The following is a 22,825-nucleotide window of genomic DNA, read 5'->3' on the forward strand; positions in this document are numbered from 1 at the left end:
CCTTTTTTTTTTTTTTTTTTTTTAACATAGGCAGGTAAAAACAAAAGTAAACTAAACAGAATAAAGGAAGTGAGCAGAGATTCAAGATGTTTGAATGAATCGAAAATGAAATACCATAAGAAGATATCACATTATTCTAAAAAACGGATAAAAGCAAATTAGAAAAAAACAAGTAGTGAATTAAAAACAGAGGATGTTAAGATGGAAACAGAAGCAAAGGGTATGGATAAATAGAGTAAGAGCAGCAAAACAAATAAAAATATAGCCGCAAGCGGCTATTGGCGGGTTCTAACCCTTTCCGCCCTTTCCAACGGCCAAGACCAGCCCTATATTCAGTCAGCCCCTGGGCTCCACGCCTCCCAGAACCAATTCGTGAGCGGTCAAGCACACGGTTTAGCCAAAAAGAAGCAAGGAAAACCCCTTTCCTGAGAACCATCTCCAAGATCCTACAGTGCTTCAGAAAGTGAATGCAACAAAGTAGCAGTCCATGGTATCAGCATGTTTGGATCAACATATACATGTAGGTCAAGCTTCTCACATATGAACACAATCAAAAATGGCTGTCGTTGCTCCCTCTTTGACAGCACTCTTCACCAGTGCCGTTGTAGTGACATTTTATGGGCCAAATTTCAGAAAGACAACGTCACTTCTCCCATTACGTGCTCCTAACTGTGACATACACATCTCACTTTATGTTGACATGTATCAAAGAAATATGTAACACTTGTATAGGGTGTATTGATCGCAATTAGCAGTTACAATTGAGTAATACTATGACCCAATTAAAATGATCAGAAGATTCAGTTCACTCTAGGAGGAAATAATATTGTGCCAAAATGAAAACAGGACAGATTGTGCGGTGCTACCAAAATACCAGGTGTTATTGATTAATATGTACAATATATACAGTTCAAGTGCACTTGAGGAAGTTAATAGTTAACATTTGATACACACAAGGTACAGTAAGAGTTCATTTATGCTTCTGCAATCCCCGTCAGAACGTTTATAATCCACACAACGCAAAAGAAGAGTTTAGTCAGTTCAATGGTCCAGTTCCAGAGAACATTTATACTCCAAATAACCCAGGAGGACAGGGGTCCTTTAAAAGGGTCCCGAGCACGTTGGAGGTGGTGGGAGTGAGTGAAAGGATCGGCTGCAGAGCCTCCTACCGCACATCCAGGTGTAGGTTGTCAGAGTGAGGAGAGTTCACAGGCTGGGCTGCTGGGTTGTTTCCAATCGGCAGGTCTTACCCCTAAACCCCCATAAAACCTGGCCTGAACAAGAACATGCATGTATAAATAACTTGTGTACACAAAACAAATGCCTAAGAAAATAAATAGCAATCATGACTGATTGTAATCAGCTTGGAGATGTACATTATTGATACACAAGTATTTCTGCAGCACCATCTTTTTGATAATAAAGTGCAATTAAGTGCAGATACAGCTACCATAATTGCATATTAATACTTCAGGCATATAATAATGATTAGGTGTTAATTCAATGTTTGAATGTACCTAATAAAACATTAGACCAAGGTCATTCAATAAACCAGTGACAGCGAGTCACATTAAATGCAAGAGACATGTCAACAATAAGACAAAGTAGCCACTTAAGCTATAGAGCAGCACAACCAGCACTAAACACCACCACAACAATTGACTGGGTAATACACGGAAATACTGGGCTAGCATTAGCTGGATATCACCACAGAAACACATTAGATGCATAAACAAATGCTAGCGCCGATTAGCATTAGCGCTGGTTAGCATTAGCGCCGGTTAGCATTAGCGCCGTGACACTCACCAATTCCTTTGTTTACTTGTAACACGAATCACAGTCGGAGAGTTTTTCATCGGCAGTGGACGCATCTACAAGTTGAGGAGCACAACGGTTAAAACCGGATCATTTTAGATAGAAAAACGAGTGATCTTAAAGGGCTAACTAAGTTATCTGCAGCTGCTCATGCTCCTGCTTCCCCCACACACCTGATAAGCGATAGGGAGTCTGTCTGGAAGATCCCGCATGGAGCAGCGCAACTCTCGTGACCTCAAGTCTCGCGAGATTTCAAAGGACGTGATAATTAAAGCGGCAGCTTAGATGTTGTACAGGGAAACCTATATTAAAATATAAAACTGGGTTACAAATACCTAATGAACACATGTGGTGATTTAACCCTATAGATCCCAGCGTAGGGTTGGCTAAGATACCAAAGTAAGCATATCCATTTTTGATTGTGGATAGATTTGAAACTGCATAAGATAGATCAATCATTCCTTTTGCATGTAAAACCTGGGGAGTTACACTAACATTTCACACATTCACCATGTTTCAGAACAGAGGGGGTCATCACAGGCTCAAAGGGGGTCACTGCAGGCTCAGAAGGTCAAATCACAGGCTCAGAGGGCCTCATCACAGGCTCAGAGGGCCTTATCACAGGCTCAGAGGGCAACATCACAGGCTCAGAGGGCCTCATCACAGGCTCAGAGGGCAACATCACAGGCTCAGGAAATTGCTTTTTGAAGTGTCATACCAAATGAGCAAAACAAAGCAAAACAAAAAAAAGTGATGATGGACAGTTATGTGGATGTTAAACTCATTCTTATATTGACTTTTTGCCATCTTCTTTGGGAATAACTGATTGCCATCAAGATTCGTTTTCACATGTATGGCATTTATGATATCTTAAAAATAAAAACTATTTTTTTTTCCAAAAAAATGTTTTCAGTATTCTAAGTACCTTACAAAGATTGGGGGATTTACAAAACATGTGAATGGACAACATTTTTTTTCCTGGTAGTCAGGAGGATATGGCTCGGTTTTTGTTAAAGGTTACAAAATTGACCGTATCTCAAAAAGCAAGTTATGTAGAGACTCCAAATCAATTTCCTGTGGTTCCAAAGGATATTGTGCAACTTTTTTACATTGACAAATTTGAGGGATACAGCTGTGCAATTTCTGTATTTTGAAATATATGTGAAAAAAAGAAAAGCGATTTTCATGTTTTTAGGTTTATTGCAATTTTAAGCAATTTATTGTAGTAGTTAAGACTTAAGTCAATACATATTATTAAAATTTGGGATATAAGGGTTTTTTTGATGTTAAGCAAACAAAAATATTCCCAAAAATGCCACTACAGTATGTAAAAATCTAAGAATATGTCCTGGCAGACTCACATAATGGTGGGTTTTAAAGGGTTAATTCATCCTGTGTATATATGGTTGGGTTTTATGGTAGAGGGGAGTTAACCATGTAACAAGATATTTTCAAAATAAATATTAGCCCAATTTTACACAAAATACACCACATTATGGCATGGCGACTCAAATGGCACTCAATACTCGGATTGACCCGGCTACGTTTTTCAACCGATTGTGCTCTTCTATAATAGAAATGAGCGTCTCGGTGCCCCAATGCCACATGCCAACATTGGTGTGGATAGCATTAACTTTGCAAAAGTTCTATTCATTTGACTGTTTTTAGCATTATGCATATTAGCCAAAAATCCGTAATAACGGCGGTGGTGGTGCAAGAGGCTTTTTTGTAGAGACCTATCAGGTGAAGCTGTGTGAGAAATTCCAAGTCAACAGCACTTGCTGTGTGTGGGGGCGGGGCTTTTGAAGTTTTGCACTCTACGTTATAGCGCCCCCTTTAGGCCGATTCGGCTCAAATTTTAGGAGCAGCATTTAGACCTCATTTATACTTGACGTACAAAGATTGGTGTCTCTAGGTCATTCCAGCTCACCACAAATGAAGAAAAGGTACTTAATGATGAATAGGCCACGCCCACTTTCACCAATAAATATGCTGCTTAACATTTTAGTTAATACTCACCCCTAGAACATGCACACCAAATTTGGTGAAATTCCAACCAATGGTCTTTGAGATATAGACATGTGGTGTTTATAGCGCCCCCTATGGGTTGAGCTCAAAACGCTTTAACAGGCAGCTTCCCAGTCCTGTTGTGAACCTACATACCGAATTTGGTGATGATCGGGCAAAAGGTGTGGGAGTTCTGACCAATCATTTGTTGGCTCCGCCTAGTAGCAAAGATATTTTGGGGTCTAGCGGCCATGTTTTTGAACAGATCAGGCTTATTTATGATAGAAATTTGACATTTTGTCCCCTGAGGCCATGTGCCAAATTTGGTGCTGATGGAGTAAATATTTCCCAACCTCTATTCATTTGACTGTTTTTCAAATTATGCTAATTAGCAAAAAATCTAATTCGGCGGACTTTAGGGGTCCAATTGGCTTTTTTGTAGAGCACACTGAGCTGCATCTGTAGGCCGATTTTCAAGTCAATCGGACTCACGGTGTGAGGGGCGTGGCCTTCCCAAAAAAAGATTTTAGGCCTTAATTGTAGCGCCACCATGTGGCTGACCGGGCTCATGATTTATGGAAAGTTGCTGCACATCATTTCCAATGTTTTGGCCAAGTTTCAGCTTTCTAGCTCATTCCAGCTCACGGGAATTTTAGCTCAAGCGGCAGAACGGAAATAATAATAAACCGGGACGAAAACAATAGGGTTCTACCCCTTCGGGGTTAGAACCCTAAGTAATAAACAAATGTAGTAAATGGATAAAAGGTGACATCACATTAAAGCAAGTCTATAAAAGTGAGTTTTAAGGAGTGATTTATAGGATGTTACTTGGTCTATGAGCAATTTCTCCCCAGGTAGGTTGTTCCAAAGCCGAGAGGACCATGCAGCAAAAGCCATGTCTCTATCGGATTTGAATCTCGACTTTGGAACAACCAGGAAACCCTGAGGATCTAAGGCTGCATGATGGCTCATAAGAAGTCAGCATCTCAGACACGTAACCTGGGGCAAGACCCTTAAGAGCTTTATAAGTGATCAGTAAAATCTTAAAATCAATTCTAAAAGTAGCAGGGAGTCAGTGGAGGGAAGCAAGGATAGGGGTGATGTGATGTCGTCTGTTAGAACCAGTTAAATGCCTAGTTACTGCACCATCCAACATTTAATACCTTTAAGACAGTTTAAAACAGCAGCCAGGCTAGAAGGAACATCAGGTATAGATATTAAAGGGATATTTCTTTACTTTTGAAGTTTGGTTGTATAAAGTACTCGGCTATAGTAGTGGCATTAGCCTCCAGCAATGATGATTAAAGCAGACCCTTCTATTGGATTTTTAAAATTTTGAAAGACTTCACTTAGAAGCTTTTACAAGCAAAATAAATAATGCCACAACAGGCCAAACAATAATCATGAAATACTCTCACAGTCTTTGATTGTGTATGGAAAGTTATGAAATGTTTTCTCTGTTATTTTTACTGTTGTTGAATATAAAACGTATTATTTTCCTCATTAATGTTAAAGCAAACCTACACAAAAACTCACCAATCGAAAGATGCAGTTGATGGCCAAAACACTGCTGTCTTGTCCATCCACTCAGGCTCACAGCTTTTATTATGTTCATCCCGTTATATGTGCCAATGCACACTTGACAAGTTTTGACAAATTCTATGGCATAAGAGCATCTTTAAGACCTTGTGCAAGAAGCTCTCCTATGTGATCATCGGGAGGAAAAAAGCTTGTTTGGAGGCATGAACTTTTTAACCCCTAGTTGTCAGTGTAATGGCACACAGGTTCTGCTGGATCACAGATCCATGGAGGTCACATTGATAGGTGCAACTTCTTCATGATTTTTTAAATCCTGGCTTTTCAGTAACACTTGCTGGAGATGTGTCTTTGGCAATGTGTTGTGCTACTGCTGCTGTAATCTTATCTTGATTACTGCTGCTTGTAATCTTGCAGCGTATTTTACAGATTACCGGGTTTAGTTCGACATCTTCCATTTGAATCCTGATCCACTACCAGATGGCAGACTCAGTGCTGTTTTTCTTCAAAACTGCTCTCTCTTAACACCGCTAACTCGCTTCACTGGCTGTGTGTTTACACTTCCCGCTCTCTCACGTTTCCCTTTCTGCTCCTCTGACACAAAACGCGCATCCACATAAGAAGAGAGTTTTCTGGATGGGCAGAGGAGCGTGCTGTCTGCTGGGAGAGAGGGGTTTGGAGACTGTGTGGGACTGTGCGAAATCCCAGGACAAATTGCATGCTGATGGCGTAAAACTTCGATGAATTATACTTGATAGTTGCAATATGGTTATTTTATACATCTCAAATCGCAAAAGCCACAATACTTCAAGTATACTCAATATATCACCCTCCCCTAGGCCATACAGTTAGCAAATGAGTACAGCATTTTTTGAAAACATTGTGTAAGCTGTTGAAGTGGAAAACTGTGCTGAAATTAGTCATTTTAGATTAGTTAGATTTCCTCTGAGCCATGCAGACCAGAAAAACTGTTCAGATAATCTAAGGCAAAAGAGCACACAGCCGGTAGCTGAAGCCTCAACAAACACGGAGGCATTCTGGGTTAAAAAATGAAATACCTCAAAAAAATTGTATGTAGTGTAAAATCAAGTTAGTGTTGTTTTTTTGCCAGTTTTAACCTTAAATTCGTTAAAATACACAGAGAAACTGTACCCATCTGTTATGCTGTTTAGCCTAGCATCTTCAAGCATGTCATATTGAAAGGGGCAATGCTCACTGAAATCACTGGAGGCTACTGCCACTACTGTCGCCAAGTACTGTATACAGCCTAGCATGAAAAATGCAGAAATGTCCCTTTAAGTATTTAGTACAGAAATATTTGGAACACTAATTTACTTCGCCCGAGGAAGCTGGCTTGGTATGCTAGCTAGCCCAGACTGTAAACAACTGTAAACATGCTCTTAAAGTTGGAGAAGCTCTTTGTACTATTATTATATTTTTCTTTTACCTACTATTTATTTAATTATGAGCAATAGTGTGTTTTTTTATGATAGTCATATGTTTTCTAATTTTGTGTGTGTGTGTGTTAAATTTGTATGCAGAGCTCTTAGAGGACCCATTATGTTTATATGAGACAACTAGGGCTAGGTACATTTTACAGAAATTCTCAGTCTTAATAGAAAATGATAAACAGCCTCAGAGTATTTCATAGAAATAATTCAACACAGCAGATTTCATGCTTCAGACTCCATCAATGCTTTTCTCTCATAAACAATTACTCATACAAACAGGCTTTCAAAGACAGACGCTGTTTATCTCTGCTAACCAAAGTTGAGATGTTTAAATTGATGCTGGGGAATAAAACATCTCCGCATGTTCAAATATTTATGAAAGTTGTGTTAAACCAACCGCTGAGCAAGACTTAGTGGCAAGAGCTGTGTCACTATTGATCGTTGCCTGAAACACGCAGATGCACTGAGAGTGTCGAAGCTAATGCATCCCAGAGGAGCCGCAGTGATAAAGGGTCCAGACGTGTGGTTCACCATCATCAAGCTTTCCCCTGCTGTAGGAAAAATGATGGACTTTCAGGAAATGATCACAAGTGCTTTATTTTAAAATGTAACATTTCATGCTAGTAGGCTGGGGGAAGGAAGAAGAAAGTTGTGCATGGCTGACTGACTGAAGACGTGAGAGACACGGGCAGCTGGCTCACTGAGCAGTCATCTGTGTGTTTGTGTGTGCTTCTCAGCAGCTCCAAATGAAATTAGCCATCAAGCCGAGTCCTTTAGCAGCAGTCTGCAGCAGAGACTCAAGGTCAGACTTGCTGTTTCTGCTGATGCATTCGATTCTCAGGAGCCAGCACCAAGCTGCTGTATGAGAGAAGACCGCTGCCCAGCATCCCCTCTGCTCATTCCCAAACTCATTCATCTCTACACTCTCACATCCCTCCATTATCACCCCGGTCCTCCCTGGAAAGGGAGGGGGGGTGCATTTACCCGTTAAATTAGGTGGGGGGTGGAGGGGCTGGCGGTCTCTGCTGGACAGAGCTCCTGGATACCGTCACTGATGTGTGGCAGGGAGATGGATAGGCTAAGGTGTCCTGATTTCCCATGTGACTACAGTAATTGTGTTATAATGGAGGTGGGAGCTGCGTAGCCGTCAGCAGAGGGACAGAGGTACAAAACTCCCAGGTTCACTTCCCCCTCCTTCCTGAACAGATGCATTATGATACTGCAGGAGATTGTGGGTCTGATGTTTGTGTTCCTTCAAACAGTCAACATACAGCCTTGTTACTGTTTATCTTTGTATACCTCCTCAACCACTTACTCCACAGTTTGCAACCACTTTCCCTGAGGCACAGACTGAACTGTTCCACCTCATCTCCAGCAGCCGGTCAGGATGCTGCCTCAACACTCATCAGAGGACCTGATGAGTTTGAAAGTGAAGCTGCATTAAAACTGCAGTTTGCCTCAGGCTAAAGTCAGCGGTGGTCCGTCTACTGAGGCTTTTTCCTATTTATCATTTACACAAAAATATATGTGCTTAATAAAGTGTCAATTTTTATCTTTTCATCTGAAATTAAGATTTTTAAAGTGGATATGGGCCAAAAAATCGACTATATTATATTCTGCCTGCAGAATAAAACGGCTCCTTTGGTGATGCTATGCACGGAGTTTGTGCTTTTAAAGCATGCTTTACAAGAACCTGGCATTGTCAGGTTACCTGGGTTTGTTCTGATAATGAAGGTCTGAACAGATATAATTCCAACAGAGAGAAGCAGTGAGGCTAGAGCAGTGGTTCTCAAATGGTGTCGAAAGCCGTGTTAATTTCATTGACTCAAACTATGACTAAAAATGTACTTTTTATTCCAACATAAAGACTGGACTAAGACCAGTCAAAAGCAGATCTTTGATGACTAAAACTGACTAAAAGTAAGTTTTGTTTTTGTCGAAATGACTATAACGAAACTGAAATGTAGTTCAGTTTTCATCAGACATTAGAAATCCATGATATTTCTCTGCTGTGGGTAAATCTGTCCAAATCTAACGCATCTGTATCTTTTTCTGCCTCTCAGCTGTAGAAAGCAGGGACCCCAGGTTTGGCAAGGTACACAGAACACACTACCATGATTTGGTACCAGTGTAAGGCAAGAGCATAAATGCTTGGAATAAGAATAAAGACTAAAATGTGAGGACTTTTTTTTTTTTATAGACTAAATGTTTTTTTTGTGTTTTTGTCAACCAAAACGAGACTAAATTTACAACTGTTAGAACTGAGTAAAATGTGAGTAAATCTAAAAAGCAAACATTTAATCGAAAGACTGAGACAAAAATTAAAAATAGCTGTCAAAATTAACACCGGTAGAAAGGCAAACTCGTGTGCCTTGGCACAAGTCTTGGTACGCTGTGGGAATTTATACAACCATACATTGTGCTGCAACTAAACAACAACTGAAGTTATTGTAACATCTTTTAAAGAGGCTGTTTTTATGAACATGGATATAGTGTGTCTTCAGAATACTCTAATTTGTGGGTAAATATCTCCTTAGAGGGATATTTTGGGATTTTTTAAGTTGGGTCGTATGAGGTACTCGGAATATTTTATCTGCATAGTTTACCAAGTTTTGTGTAAAAATAGGCCAAGAAAATATGTTGGCTCGCCTGTACAAGCAAGGGTTGGCATTTTCCACACCTACACCTCCACCAGGTAACTCTGGATCCCTCCTTTGTAAAACTTTCAAATGAAGTTTTTCTTCTCTCTCTTTCAGCCCACTGACTCTCCATCAGTTTAAGTTCTTCTTCAGTTTACTCCGATTCATACAAATATCGTCTGGTATATCATTATTACTTGAGTCAAAATCCCTCATATTATCTTTGTTGTAGCTTGGTGTGGTGTTACTATCCCTGTAGAAGCCTGCAGACCCTCACCACAGAGGATATCAGTGCGTTTGCCAACATATTTTCTTCTCCCATTTTTATGCAAAACTACGCGGATAAAATGTTCCCATCTATATCCATTATGCTGCCATTATGAGCTTGTAATAACTGCAGGATCAACTGTCACAGAAATCCCAGGAGGCTAATGCCACTACTACAGCCAAGTACCTTATATGACCCATTTTCAAAAATCCCCAAATATCCCTTTAAAATTTCTAAATAGATTTACAACTTATAACTTGAAAAAAATCGGTAATAATTACTCTTTTTGTAACTTAGGGACCTTTCATGAAATGAATCTTAACTCAAAAAGCAGTCGAGTCCCGCACAAGCAGTTATGAGTTTCAGCTCGTCTCATCATGAATCTTTAGTCTGAATGGGCCATGATTGCACACTCACACCAGGAAATCGATCGTGTCCAAACATGCTTGAATGTTTGACCAGTGTGAGTGCTCTATACTTCGTTCAGACACAGTGCACTTCTTTTGCCCTGACATGGATGGAAGAGGTGGGCTTCATTGCAGTATGTATTAATTGTTGTGCATGTGGGCCTGGATATGACGCTGATACAACTGTTCCTTTTGACAATTATTTTAAACATTGGTTGAGTGTTAGAGAGCTGTATCTGACCAAAGCAGCTCAACATAAGTCACTGTCACCATGCTGTCTGTGTTTCTCCATTGTGTTGACTCAGTGAGAATGTGTTTTGTAATCTGTGTGTGTCATATTAAGACATAATGGGATATCTATGCTCAGGCCCGCTGAGGTGGTGCAGTGTGATTACAATCCAGGAGGGAGGGAGGAGGACAAATGTGCTTCAGCACAGTACAACCTATGCAGTGTAGAAGAAGTCTGCTGATGCTAAAATCCTGCATTTTACATGTCAGATTAAGAGTTTCTTTTTTCATGAAAGCAATTTCCTGATTAACTTGAATCTGCAGTGGGGTCAGGCATGCAGAGCTCAAACAGTCTGACCTTCAGAAAGCAGTGCATGCATTTGTTATTATTTTTTTATGTGTTTTTCTCAGCACATTCAGTGACCTTGTTTCTTTTTTCCTCCTTCACTTTTAGGGGATACCTTATGGACACTATGCACCTTAAAAAACGAGTTACACTCAAGTTCGTATCAGAGACGTAGCATTTGTCCTCATGTTTCTTCTCCTCTCTGTCGTCTTCTTTTAGGAACCATGAGACCGGTGCAGAGGAACTTCTACGAGCCATCATCGGCCCCGGGGAAAGGTGTAGTCTGGGAGTGGGAGAACGATAACGGCTCGTGGACGCCGTATGACATGGAGATCTGTGTGACCATCCAGAACGCCTACGAGAAGCAGCACCCCTGGCTGGACCTGACCTCTCTGGGCTTCTGCTACCTCATCGACTTCAACAGCATGTCTCAGACCAACCGGCAGAGCCAGCGCAAGAGGCGCCTGCGGAGACGCATGGACCTGGCCTACCCCCTCATCATGGGCTCCATCCCGAAATCACAATCCTGGCCTGTCGGGGCAAGCTCGGGTCAGCCGTGCTCCTGTCAGCAGTGCATCCTGGTTAACAGTACAAGAGCGGCCTCCAACGCTATCCTGGCATCACAGCGGCGGAAAGTCTACGGAGGGACGGGGGGAAACTCGGGTGCTACAGGGACCATCTCTGGGGTGCGTCAGAGCAACACCTTCGCTGGAACGTCTCTGTGGTCACCGACTTCCTCCTCGTCTGGAACAAACAATAATAATATAAGTGTAGGAGGTGGGCACACTAAAGCTGAACAGGTGCAGTCGCCGCTCTCCTCTGCCAACTTCCCCTGTTCCCCCGTGATGCCGTCTCTCTCATCCGCCCATGGCCACCACGCGCTCACCATCAACGGACAGAACAACCTGAATCGGCCGGGCACTCAGCGCATCTCCATGGGCACAGCCAGAGGAGCAATCCCACCAGGGTAAACATATTGGCAGTCATGCATTCTCTTCATTTTCTAGTTTTAGATTTCCTGCAGTCTGCAGCAGCCTTCTCCTTGTTCTAATGCTCAGATTTGGTAGAATTTACAGTTCAGCTGAGCAGAGAGAGGATATAAAAAGCAATCTCCGTTTCTGAGTGTCTGCTTCACAAAGCTTCAGCCTGCATGTGTCTGGAGTATTGTGCTGTCATTTTCTCCTCTTATTCCCGCTCTCTCTTTGCTGATTTATGACTCCCTTTGTTAATGCTGATCAATGGATGTGCAGGAAAAGCCTCAGGTCCCTCTCATACTTCTCATCCTTTTCATATGTGTTTGCCATGGTTACTCCTCTATAATGAGCTTATGTTGGCCCCAATAGGCATGAAATGCTGCAGCTCCTCTGATCATTCTGTTGCTTCTGCTTTGAACTCATTTGTTACGACCTTCACTATGATGTGGCCATTGTGTCATTGGATGCATGGAAGAAGTCTGACGTCGTGCTTCCTGGAGTAACCACATCTTTACGTCTTTTGTTTTATGTGTATGGTGAGGCATATAGCTGTGGAAACCTATTTGCCACGGAGGCAGAGCTCCACTGGGGAGGAATGAATAATGGATCAAGGAAAAATGGGAGCTTCAGCAGAGCGCTGTGACCTCAGAGCGATTCAGCGAAAGGAGCCAGGGAAAAAAGAAGCGCGTCTAGCGTTGTAACCGATACTTCAGTCCCCCTTCTATCCTGCTTTCTTTTACTAAAATAAACCCTCTCCTGATCTAATTTGATTCCATTTTATTCGCTCTGCTCATGGGGGCAGACACACTTACTGCAATTTTGATTATTACCGTCCTTCACCCCGGCACTCTTTCACTTTCTCTGGCCTAATTCTGTGTCACTGAAAGGAGACATGGTTGACTTTTGCTCATCACTGAACGCCGTTCCGATAGAAAAAACCAGCATAGGAAGAGCAACTCAGAGGATCTTTTGTTTTTAAGAATTCAATGAAAGCTAAGCTGTGTGAATCTTAGACGATGGCTTTTACACCTTATGGTGCAAACTTTTTTTTTTAGTCTTGCAGAGAGAAAGCAAGAGAGGAAGAGAGAGGGGGTGAGGTGGAGTGCATCAGTTCCCAGGCGAGTGGCTCGACATACAGGATGAGTGTGGTTAGCATACATGCAGTACGGCCACAAGAGCTCGCAAACACAAACACATGTACGCAGCCCAAACTGAAATGTGAACTCCCCCTCGTAAATTTCCCACAAGCGCACTGCAGACAGATAAGAGAGGAACCCACACAGAAAGTAAAACATCAGATCTGTTTTTCACACACCTACACCCATTATATATCTCTGCTGGGTGCATTGAAGATGTTTGGCACAGGGAGGCTTATTTAAATGTGCTAACACAGGAGCTATACATTCACAAATGCAAGTGTATTTCTCCAGTTCTTTCATATATCAAAATACTTTCATATATAATTAATCAGTAGTAGATTTTTTAAGCATAGCATAATTACAGATAAAGTCTGCTGTTTGAATATTTATCTGTGTCTCAAGTAACCACTTGTAGTTGGCTTTATTGGTGGTAGGAGGGCTGTGTTGGTTCATACATGTAGCTCACATGCTCAAATATCAGAAGTGGCACCATCTGCTGGTTTCTGTAAACACAACAATTCATCTCATTACAGGGATGACATGGCCCGCTATCTCCACCTGCTAACACACTGCCCATGTGACCACATACAAACTGAACGCCTGAAATGAGGTCAAGCAGGCTGCTATAGATTTATTTGAATTATTGAGCTCGCACAGCAGTCACACTGAAACAGGAAGATTCTGTGGGTTGTTGCTTGGCTGCAACTAAAGATCATTTTAATTCTCATTTTTAGTTGTTTAATCTGCAGAAAATTTTGAAAAATGTCCCGAAGATAGAGAAAAGCAGCCGTGCCTTTAATTTTATTAGCTAGAACATTCAGCTGTATCCAAATTCAGGGGTAGTATTCTATGAAAGCTACACGTTGCATCACTTGCATTGACCGCACAAGCTGAGCTGAAATAGATTATACTGTTTAAGGAGGATTCCCCATTTAAGGCATCTACTTTAAGACATCCACTTTACACCCTCGACAGCTGCACTAGAGCTATATGGACCAAAGTATTTGGACACCTGATCGTTTTGCCAATAGGGCCTCTAATGACTTTGTATTCAAATTCATGCACTAATAAGGAGCTGCCTCCCCTGTTTTGCAGCTGTAACAGCCTCCACTCTTCTTGAAAGGCTTTCCACAAGATTTTGGAGGGTTTCTGTGGGAACCTGTGCCCATTCATGCCGCAGAGCATTTATGAGAACAGGCACTGATGTTGGACGAGAGGTTCTGGCTTGCAATCTCCATTCTATTTCATCCCAAAGGTAGGGATGGAACCGATCTGATCCAATAGTGATATCAGGTCCGATATGGACGTACATTTAAATTCAATTCATTTTTGTATTTTTTTTTTCTTTTTAATAAGACAAGCTGGGTGATTTACTACAGCCTCATGTAACCTCACACATTATACCAACAAATAAATAATTGTTTAAAAAAAAAAAAAAAAAAAAAAATATATATATATATATATATATATATATGTATATATATGTGTGTGTGTGTGTGTGTGTAAAATGAACAGCATTGGTAATTACCAAAATAATTTTTTATGTTTCTGCAATGGTTAATACACCAATATGTTGAAGCACTTTAACCAAAATTATATTTTTTTATGCAAAAATATAATTATTATTGTTATCCATGAATTTTTAAATTTACTAATTTACAAAAAAACTGAAAAAATAGTAAAGCACATTAATATTTCTTGATTCATATGTCAAATTATAGTTATTTACTTGCATTCCTGAACAGAAAAATGAGTTTTAGTGGTTGAATGTTATGCCTGATTAATTTCTGACTTCTCAGAGAAGCCCAGTGAGCCGGCTCAAATATGGGTGAATTCAGTTTGAAATTCCTCATTCCTGTTCAAAATGGTAAAACATGGAGAGCTCACTGAAAATGAAAGAGTCTGCATTTAAGCACTTCATGATGCTGGATGGTCTCTGAGACAAATATGACAGGTGGTCTAATAAATTTGTTAAGCACTGTATATCGGAATCGGAGCTGAAAAAAAAAGTGGATCGGTGCATCCCTACCCAAAGGTGCTTAATGGGGTTGAGATCAGGTCTCTGTGCGGGCCAGTCAAGTTCTTCCACACCAAACTTGTTAAACCATGTCTTTAGTCCTTGCTTTGTGCACTGGGGCACAGTCATGTTGGAATAGAAAAGGACCTTCCCTAAACTGACCTTGGTCTTCTGCATCGTCTTATTCCCTCTTTCATTGTGGTTTGTGAATGTCTACATAATACACTGCTGTAAATACAATGACCCAGGCCTCGGCAATGAATCAGTTTCACTGATTAATCATATCTTGGAAAAATGAGATTTTGGAAAATGAAAACCTGTTTTCTCTTGAACTTCACTACGATTATACCAGAAGATCAAGCTACTGTAAGAAACTTTGTGTTGGTTTTGGTGACCCCTGTGAACAAAATGATACATCTTTTATTTACACCCTGCTCATGTATAACCAGTGTATATGAACAGAAAAACATCCTGCTAACTTTTAATAATTAATCAGATCACTCAGAATCTTTCCCATTGAACACTCTTTAGTCTGCATGCTGTTAAACATCTCATCTGACTGATCCAGTAGAAAAGATAACAGTAAATACAAATACAAAAAATGATCAATATTCTTCTGGTTTACTTCACATAGAGATATTATTATTTATTTCAGTCTGTTTCTTAAGCTGAGTGATAATGTAAATAACCTCCACTCTCCTGAAACCACACAGTGAACTTTCATTGTCAAAGCTTTTACTTTCACACTTAATGGGAAATTCATTCAATTTTTGTTAAATGTTTTTTATTAAAAAGGGAAAACTTTTGAGATATTTAGTTTTTATTTTTTCAAAAAATGATTAAAAAAATAAATCTAGTTTGGTGCAGAGTATCTAGCTAGACTTTTTTATTTGTTTCTGGCCAAAATGATCGACAGTCCTCAAGAATTCTAACAATTTAGAACGACTACTAATAAAACATGTAAAACAGATACACTGTGATACAGCGTCAAGTCTGTGCTTAAGTGGGAGTGAGGACACTTTTTCTAACTTATTGTTACCCGGTAATTACAGCTTGCTTGTTTACACATGTTACACATGACCAGACCTTTGAAATATCTGCGGAAATACAGCATTTTATTTGTCTTTGTGCGAGTTGTTTAAACAAGCAAAGAAAACTGAGCTTTCCTTGCACTCGTGTGTAGTCAGTTGTACAATATACACCTAAGTTTAATACATAAACAACAGCACTCAGCTTCACAAGTTAGCCTGTTAGCACATTTGCTACTTCATTCCTTAACAGCTTACAACAGCCAAATAACATCCTCCACTGAAAACAGACACAGTACACTTAAAACACCAGTCTTACCGTCAATTGTCCCATATTTGTCTTCATCAACTGATGATCTCAACTGTAACCACCTCATGGTTTATTTGGAGTAGTCCTGTAGAAAGACAAAAGCATCCTCAGTAGATAGTTCAGTACTGTCCTCCTCTTATTGAAGGCTCTTCTCAATTGCTGCTGCTGATTAGTCAGGATGCCCTAGGGGAAGTGGGATGCTCTCACCATCAGCCCTAATGATCCATGCCTTTCTGCATGATAGGATTCTGTGTTGAATGTAGTTCCACTTCTTCAGAAAATTGGTCATAGGTAGATTTACTCACTCATCGAAGTCCACTACAACTCTCTGTTCGGCCTAGGCCTGTCCTCGTCACAGCTGCTGCATATGTGTTTATGCTGCTCAGCTATCTGTAGTTCCCTTTGTTTCAGCTTCTTTATTTCTTGCAGTGATGACTAATCCTTCCATACCACTGAGCTGCACTGTGTTACATATATAAACTAGAATGGCTGTCTGAGGCGGCAGACCCACACCTAAGCAGCACCACCAAGGAACTGACGCTCCCATTGATTACTATGGTGTTCAAAATTTCGAAGTCAGAGAAAAACCAAACGGGTGCATGGATCATCACCAAAATCTAATAAATTCTTCCCTGTCACTATCCCAACATTCCCTGAAAGTTTGGTGAAGATCCGACTTTCCGTTCTGGAGTTATCTTGTACACATACAAACAAACAAACAAACAAAGATACGGAACCCTTTACATAACCCCCTGCCGATTTCATCGGTGTGGGCAACAACCACAGTAGGTCATAGTAGAATTTCTTTGAGTTTAAAGGATTTTTACAACTTCTCTTCTAGGTAACACAATACATAATAATTAATTATTCTCTATTATAATTAGCATATTTTTCAGTCGGATATTTTAGCCTTTTAACGTTATCATCTGCTGGACATCCGCCTGTGAAATCTCCAAAAAATGGTAAACACTGGCTAATAGAAACACTGGTTTGGTGTGAAAAAAATCAGAGATTTAATTTTAGGGCATATCACTCAACATGACAATACACTGCACAGAAACCATTAAAAAAGATTTAACATATGAATAGAAGAATATCTTTTGGAACAATAAAATTCAAAACAAAGGACAATGGACAATTAGACAAAAAATATACTGTTATTTATTTTTTGATACTGCCTTTTGGCCTCTCTTGATTGGCGTGAGTAGCTGAGGAAGTAGCATAAAAATTAGAGAAAGGATATTCATAAATATCATAAATGAACTCAATCTCTTCTCTAAGAAAAATAAGAACACCACAGAAAGTTATGACAAAATTACATTGTGAGCATAGCATTGTGATTAAAATTGTATCATGATTTGAGGGTATCGCCACACTATATAAATCAAACTAGACAGTGTTGATATGATGATGTTTTCAGTCATGTTTCAATCAAGGTGCTATCTACAGTTTCAGATCTTCAGCTTTATTTAACCATCATACTACCAACATTTTTAAATTGTATTTAAGATTTTTATACTTTACGCAGCAAGTGAGACTTTTGTTTTTAATTACACTGTTCAGATCTACTCTCAAAGTTTGCAGACATACATAGAGGCAGTTTTACAGTAATTTAGGCCTGACAGGCACAGAAAGTCTGCTCCACTTTAGACAAAAGAAAGGAGTTTGAATGCGTAAGCTTGCCTTTCACTCTGCCATCAGTTTTGTTTACGAGCTCCTTGTGTTTAAGACTGCTCGTCTCACTTTTGACTGCAGGCCTGTGTGTCGAGTGCAGAGATCATTATCCCTGTGCACGCTGCTGCTCTGCTCAGCTCCACTCTGGCTCTCACTGCAAGATAAAAATTAATATTGAAGTTAATGAATAAATCATGACAGCTCATCTGGACTGGACTGATGCAACTTGGAAATCCTTGGTGTCGTTATTGCGTCTTTGGGGGGGCATTTCAGACGCATCGTTAACCGAGCTTTAACTACCCCCCATCAGTGCATCGGGAGGTGGGATTTGCTCCTGCCTCCTGCTGCACGCATCAATATGCAGCAAAGCTCTCCTGGAGTTCCCTCTCTACATTCCCCCCATCACTGTCTTTATTGTGCATAATAAACAGATGAGGAGGTATTAGTCCTCCGTCAGCACTTTCCTAACCAGGCCTAATGTGGGATCTCTATTTGGGGAATCACATCATTTTGAGTCTGATTAAGTCCTCAGGGCAGGCTGGAAATTCCCTTAGGAAAGGAAGGAAGGATGGTGAGCAGGAGATTGAGGAGGGATAGTGACTTCAGTGTTCTGACCTGACAGGAGCCATAATTAATATGGTGTTAACATGTCAGATATGTAAACAGGGCTCGATCTATTATTTCATTGCATTGAGTTTAGGTCAAACCCTTGGGTGTGAAAGTGCAATCACAGGAAAAATCTATAGCTTAAGGACACACTGCCATCCTGTATGAAAGGTTTGCTTGTCCTAAGAGAAGATAGACAGTAAACAGGAGAAAGGAGTAAACAGGCCAGAAAGAGGAGCAGAATAAGAGCTGGCAGAGGTGAAGAGAGTCAGCAAGGTTCGCCGGACATTTGTCGTCAAAATTTAAGTGCTAAGCTCAAGTGTTGGGATGGGACGGAGAGAGGTGAGAGGTCTGCTCGTGCTCACACTGAAGAAAATTTCTCTTAAGGCCAGAGCGCAAGCCAAGAAAGTCAGGTGTTCAGTTTCAGACATACAGTATAGTATGATGGGAAATACAGGTTAACTCAATACAAAACAAAACTGTACAGTACAATGTACTTTCATAGGATACTACATGATGTCATAAACAATATAATATAGGATATACAGTATAATACCATCAAATATGATACAGTATCATTCTTATTTTCTGGCCCATAATAACATCAGTATCAAAACACAGAGATCCTGAGATCATTGAACTGTTGTAAGGCAAAATATGATGACTCATCACTAGGGATGAATAATATTATTGGCTTGATTTCAATATTGGCAGATCTGTTTTGGCTATATATCAGCTGATTATGAAGTTTTAGGCTGGACCAACAGAACTATGTCAGCTGAATTCTTTTTCTTTATTCATCATCATTTCTTACACTTGAAATTTTGTTTTAAAGACTGAAATTTGTTCAGTTTTAAACTTTAAATTGTGTGTTTTCAGGACTGGAGTTTTAGGTCTGAACTACATTTAAAATTTGGGCTAAAATTCATTTGTAAATATCTGCATATGGAACAGGGTGGGAAATTGGCCCCAGCCACTAGCCAAATGCAGGTACTTTTGAGCAGTAGGTAAATTTGCTCGGCGTACCAGCCACTGTTAGATATCAGGAAGTAACATAACAGAGTGGTTTTGTGAGAGTAAACAGCATGAATTAATGATTCCTGTCTTCATGAGTACAGCCAAGCAGACTTACACTCTCTCTGACCAAAGAGACCTACCTAGAGTTAACATTACTGTGAGAATCTTAAATTTTGTGTTAATTTTTGTGAGCTCTGCAGAGAAAATGGTCCATCTCTTGTCTTGCTGATCTTGTACTGTAAATACTTAAAAAGATTCAAAAACATCTTGCTGTCTTTAAACATGGGACATGTGGAAATATCACTATTATATGTGACAACAAAACTCACAGAATTTCCAGCATTACTTTTATGACTGTGATAACTCACTTAATATATTAACTTTTTTGTATAGCTCATTCATTCTTAGTAGGACAGCTATGGAAAGTCATGAATTATTGGGAAGAGAGGAGAAGACAACACCAAAGAATTGCTACGATACAACATGATAAGATATGATAAGGTACGACATGATAAGGTATGACATACGATACGATATGATACATAAGATATGATATGATATAAGATACGATACAATATGATACAATATGATACGATAAGATAATATATGATATGATATGATAAGATAGGATAAGATAAGATACGATGGGATACATAAGATATGATAGAATAAGATGCGATAAGATACAATACAAATTGATACAATAAGATACAATATAATACATCAGATATGATACAGTAAGATGCAATACAATAAGATACGATAAGATAAGATATAATACAATATGATAAGATAGGATAAGATAAGATACAATACATAAGATTTGATACAATAAAAAGATACGATAAGATACGATACACTATGATACAATAAAATATGATACGTAAGATATAATACGCTAAAATAGGATACATAAGATGTGATACAATAAGATACGATACAGTAAGATATGATACAATATGATACAAGCAGATACGATAGGATACAATACAGTAAGATACAATAAGATATGATACAATACATAAGATATATAAGATAAGATACGATACAATATGATACAATAAGATAAGATATGATACAATAAGATAAGATACGATACATAAGATATGATACGATAAGATACGATACCTAAGATATGATACAATAAGATACGATACCTAAGATATGATACGATAAGATACGATACCTAAGATATGATACGATAAGATATGATACCTAAGATATGATACGATAAGATATGATAAGATATGACACGATACATAAGATATGATATGATAAGATAAGATACGATTCAATTTGATAATATAAGATATGACACGATAAGATATGACACGATAAAAGATAAGATAAGATACGATACAATAAGATACAATACGATACAATACGATAGATAAGATATGATGCAATAAGATAAGATTCAACACAATATGATACAATACGATAAGACAAGATACGATACAATAAGATATGATATGACAAGAGACGATACAATACAATATGATACAACATGCACGAAACGATGAAATATGCAGACATGGCTTAATGCATCATGAAACAAAGATATGGGGATGACTGATAAATCCATGACATTATGTAACAATACATCACCTTGTCTAATTAACTTAAGAATATAAAGTGCCTCTTAAAAGGTGAAGCACAGGAGTAATGTATTTATCCTCAGGAGTTTGGTGCATGTTTCACCTGTCATCATGCATCCTTCCTAAAAATCTTTTTTTCTACTGGCATTACCCATTGTACCCTTCTCTCCTGAAGTCTTCTTCAGCCTGTTAAGCTTTGTTCATATTACCCTCGTCTATAAGCAGCACTGTTAGGAGTTGTGGAGTTGCGATATTCTGAGTTAAACTGTCAGGAAAATCTGTCTGGAGTGCCTTTAAAAAAGAAACTAAGTTTATTCAGGCACACTCTTGTCATACCCCATACGGATGGATCCATAAATGACAATGTGTACTGAATACAATAAAATTAGTTCAAAAGCAATTAATCCAAAGTAGTACAAATCTCAATATGAGGGTGCAACAAGCTTTGTGCTATGAAGGAGGAGGCTGGAGGAGCTTTGCCAACAGTAGCAGCATGGTACATAAGCATTAATGCAAGCAGGGATGAGTGAGAACTCAACATATTTAGATGCACCGCTGTGTTGAGAGAAAGAGCTGTGATTGGCTGTGGGAGCTGGAAGGCAATAATTGGGATCAGCTGGCCGTTAGCTGATCACAGTTGGGTTTATGACTACTTTGTCCTGCATAAACTGATGCTGAGCTTCATTTATTTGGCACCAGCAATATGATCATTGTATCACACATTAAGATAATAATATAGCCATATTAATATTTATCCCAGACCTTTTGGAAACTTTCTTAATTATTATTTTGTGTCATAGAAAATAGAAGTTATAACCTTTGATTATAATAAACGTATTATTTTTTAGATAGATGATGCAGTGACAGTACAATCTAGGTAACAAGGTGTAACAAATGAAGAGTTGAAGCCCGAGTTAAACCCTAAAAGTCATGTACCATTAAGGACTGTCAGCAGAGTGCGAGGACGTGGCATGTGTCTAAACCCCTCAGTGCTCGAGGCTCCGCCAGGACGGACAGGGTCAGTGCCTGCAGGGATGCAGCTTTCTGAAATAACAAGGAGAGAAGTAGAGAATCTATCAGCCTGCAGAGCTCCAGGTCGGCTGGCTGCTCTGTGCAACAGTAATTTAGTGCCGCATGGAAAAGAAATCTCAGGTTTTGCTGAAATAATGAGGTGCAGAGTGATGGAAAAAATTGTTTGCAAGGTGTGGATGTATCTCTGTCAGTAAACACAGAGCAGATCAGTGTTGGCTTGTTTCTCTAGTGTAGCAGATAATGATCATCAGTGGCTGTGGTCGGTTGTTTCTGCAGTGGCATGCAGCTTTTTCATTAACACTGTACTGTAAATTAAACATGCAGTATGCTTTCTGGCTAATAGTGCGATCTTTGCTGGAATTGGAGAGCAGTAAAGATGAAAAGGCAAGACTAATTAATGTAATGTTGACAGATCTTCTGCTTCGAGTGCTTATAGGAGTGTGCAATTAGTGCAGAGAACACACTAAGATGGTTTTAAGGGCTATTGTGTTGTTAATGTAAACTATTAGTAGGATCACACACTCTCTGTGAATACCCTAAATTATATATTATACATACACTCATGAATTGATCTCATGTTTACAGTGACTTTTGATTTGATTTAGGCCTAAGTGCATGTTTAAATGAAAAGGGGACTCTTTCACTGAGCAGCATCTTATTAGTCTCAGTAGTTCCATCATGAGGCAGCGGTCTGGTGTGCTCCAAGGGGCCTCAAGATTTAGCCAGTATAGAT

General features: G+C 39.5%; 1 protein-coding gene across 3 annotated transcripts in view; it reads left to right on the top strand.

Moving 5' to 3' along the window:
• Positions 1 to 22,825, top strand: part of dtx1 (deltex 1, E3 ubiquitin ligase) — a 92,675-nt gene that overhangs the window by 46,412 nt on the left and 23,438 nt on the right. For all 3 annotated transcript variants that reach the window (XM_041787779.1, XM_041787782.1, XM_041787780.1), the window contains exon 3: positions 10,917 to 11,664. In XM_041787779.1, coding sequence (XP_041643713.1) covers positions 10,917 to 11,664 — 748 coding nt within the window. The remainder of the gene's footprint in view (positions 1 to 10,916; positions 11,665 to 22,825) is intronic.

The sequence above is a fragment of the Cheilinus undulatus genome, linkage group 5 (assembly GCF_018320785.1).
Source record: "Cheilinus undulatus linkage group 5, ASM1832078v1, whole genome shotgun sequence".
NCBI lineage: Eukaryota > Metazoa > Chordata > Actinopteri > Labriformes > Labridae > Cheilinus > Cheilinus undulatus.